The 2,296-nt window shown below is 39.8% G+C and overlaps 1 protein-coding gene across 3 annotated transcripts in view; it reads right to left on the reverse strand.

The window, feature by feature from the left end:
- Window positions 1-2,296, reverse strand: part of il15 (interleukin 15) — a 9,119-nt gene that overhangs the window by 4,339 nt on the left and 2,484 nt on the right. For 2 of the 3 annotated variants that reach the window (XM_032499807.1, XM_032499800.1), the window contains exon 2: window positions 391-473. In XM_032499807.1, coding sequence (XP_032355698.1) covers window positions 391-473 — 83 coding nt within the window. The remainder of the gene's footprint in view (window positions 1-390; window positions 474-2,296) is intronic. The other variant, XM_032499815.1, reaches the window with a different exon arrangement.

A 2,296-nucleotide genomic window follows, 5' to 3' on the forward strand; every position in this document is an offset into this window, starting at 1 on the left:
TGTGTACGTTCAAAAGTTGTTTTACTTGTTAAACAGAAAACTGTTCGGCCAAAATGAGGGACATCCGGCAGAATTCCCGAAGTAAGCCCAAAAGTGGAACGTCGTGGATATAGACTATATCTTTTATTTAGTTGGTAACTGTTGACTGTGTACGAACAGGTATAATCACAATATTACACGCAGGCACCTTGGTCCTGACCGCATCACTGTCGTGCCAGTAATGACATATTTTATTACACTCTCTGGTGTAATATTGCTTAAATATCTGACCAAATTTGTGTTGTACTTGGTAATGTTTACTTCTAACTACAGAAACATTCCCTCTGTCATTTGTGTGTATGATAAGCAATATTCAAGTTTAGACAAACAAGTCACACACTGTATGCCTACCTCAGAACTAAGAAACAAAGCCAGACCTGAATTTTGTGTCTCTCTCTGCAAAGGTTGTAGGTCGACTGGAAGTGGACGCCTTTCTAGAAATAACACAAGAAAATGTTAGTCTATCATCCTGGGTTATTTTGTCAAGCTTGAATTAGACTGTTGAAAGAAAAAGAACTGGTTAGCCAGATTAATGTTACCTTAATGACTAATGCTACTATTAAGTTCTTTGTTCTTGGCTTTTACAGTTACCAATATGACAAAAATCAAACAAGATATGTTTTAGGTCAAACATACACTATAAGACCCAAGGTCTTATACAACCAAGGTGATTGTTTAGTGTCTCGTTATTGTTGTTTTAATGAACTTTAATAATGAACTTTGTTTATTTAGCAGCTTTCATACAGAGAGTGTAGCTCAAGTGCTTTACAACAACAGAGAAACCCCAAAACGAAGATAATCACCAATCCCCATCAAACGAGTGCAGACATTCGTGTAATACAACCAAGCAATCAAATGAACAAACCACAGAGGAGCGAATATCAAGAACAGGTATGCCAAGAAAAACAGAATATGTAAAAAACCTAAATAAAGCAGGGGAAAGCAAAAGAACAATAAAACATGTAAACCATGATAATTAAATGAAGAGATCACAGTCCAAATTACTTAAAAGCAGTGCTGAATACATATGTTTTCAGTTGTTGTTTTAAAATATCCACAGAGCTTGCCTTGGGTAGGGAGTTCCATAGTTTTGGGGATTTGTTAAAAAAGACCTTTAAGTGTGCGATAGTTTGCGTTTAAAAAAAACGTCAGCAGAGGATCTAATTGGCCGTGAAGGATTGTAAAACAACAAAGAATGAGTAATGTAGGCCAGTCCCAAACCATTAGGAGCAAAGATAACTAAAATCAAGCCTGAAACAGACTGGGAGCCAGTGCAGTTTAGCTTAAACTCGGCTTAATATGCTCTGAGATTATGTGAATTGTGGTTCATTAATTCCTGCATAAAAAATCGTTGCGGATACTGTATTTTGCCGCTGAAGGTATGTAACTATATAACTGTGACACAGGCATCTACAGTAGGTGACAATGGCAGAAACGTGCTTAATCTCTGCTTTTTCCAGAGTGAAGCAGCCCTGCTGTTGTTGCTTAGCAGGTTGTCCAACACAAGGGACACCAGGCAGCAGAGTTGACTTACAACAACAGCACTGGTGGAGTGACCAGGAAAACTAGTGGCGGAAGCGGATGTTTCAGGGGGAGGGTTGCTTACCAAAGGCACTGGGGACAATGGACCAGCTACCTCCCACAGGTTTTGGTATTTGATGCTGAGCTCGAGAGCTATGGAAGCAGGAGTCTGAGGCAAAGTGATGTTTGAAAACTATACTCTTCTTTGTCATGTTTATCAATGATGATAAATGATCTGAGGTCTATCATTTTAGAACATTTAAAGTCATTAATGTTTTATTAGACTCTGTAGCATTTCCTTGCTTCCTGTGAGGTGGGTGCAATTTCGGCTTTGATGAGTGTTAAGGAACATGCATTATTCTGCAGAAATGATTGATCCTGAGCGGATGTAATTCTTGGCAGGGATGCAAAACTCAGCACAACACTGGAGCTGAGCGGCTCCATATGTCCATAAACAGAAGTGCCTAGGGTGGATGTTTAGCCTGTGCTGTGGCCAGATTTTGAAAACTCCAGAATTAATGATGATATATAAATAATAATTTAGTAGTCCCACAAGGGGAAATTACAATTCTTTTGTTATTACACACAGGCCTGAATTACACACACGATCAATACCTACACATGCACTAATGGAGAGATGTCAGAGTGGGGGGGCTGCCCATGTAAAGGCGCCCCGAGCAGTTGGGGGTTCAGTGCCTTGTTCAAAGGCACCTTGGCAGTGCCCAGGAGGTGAACT

This window comes from Etheostoma spectabile, chromosome 2 (assembly GCF_008692095.1).
Source record: "Etheostoma spectabile isolate EspeVRDwgs_2016 chromosome 2, UIUC_Espe_1.0, whole genome shotgun sequence".
Taxonomy (NCBI): Eukaryota; Metazoa; Chordata; class Actinopteri; order Perciformes; family Percidae; genus Etheostoma; species Etheostoma spectabile.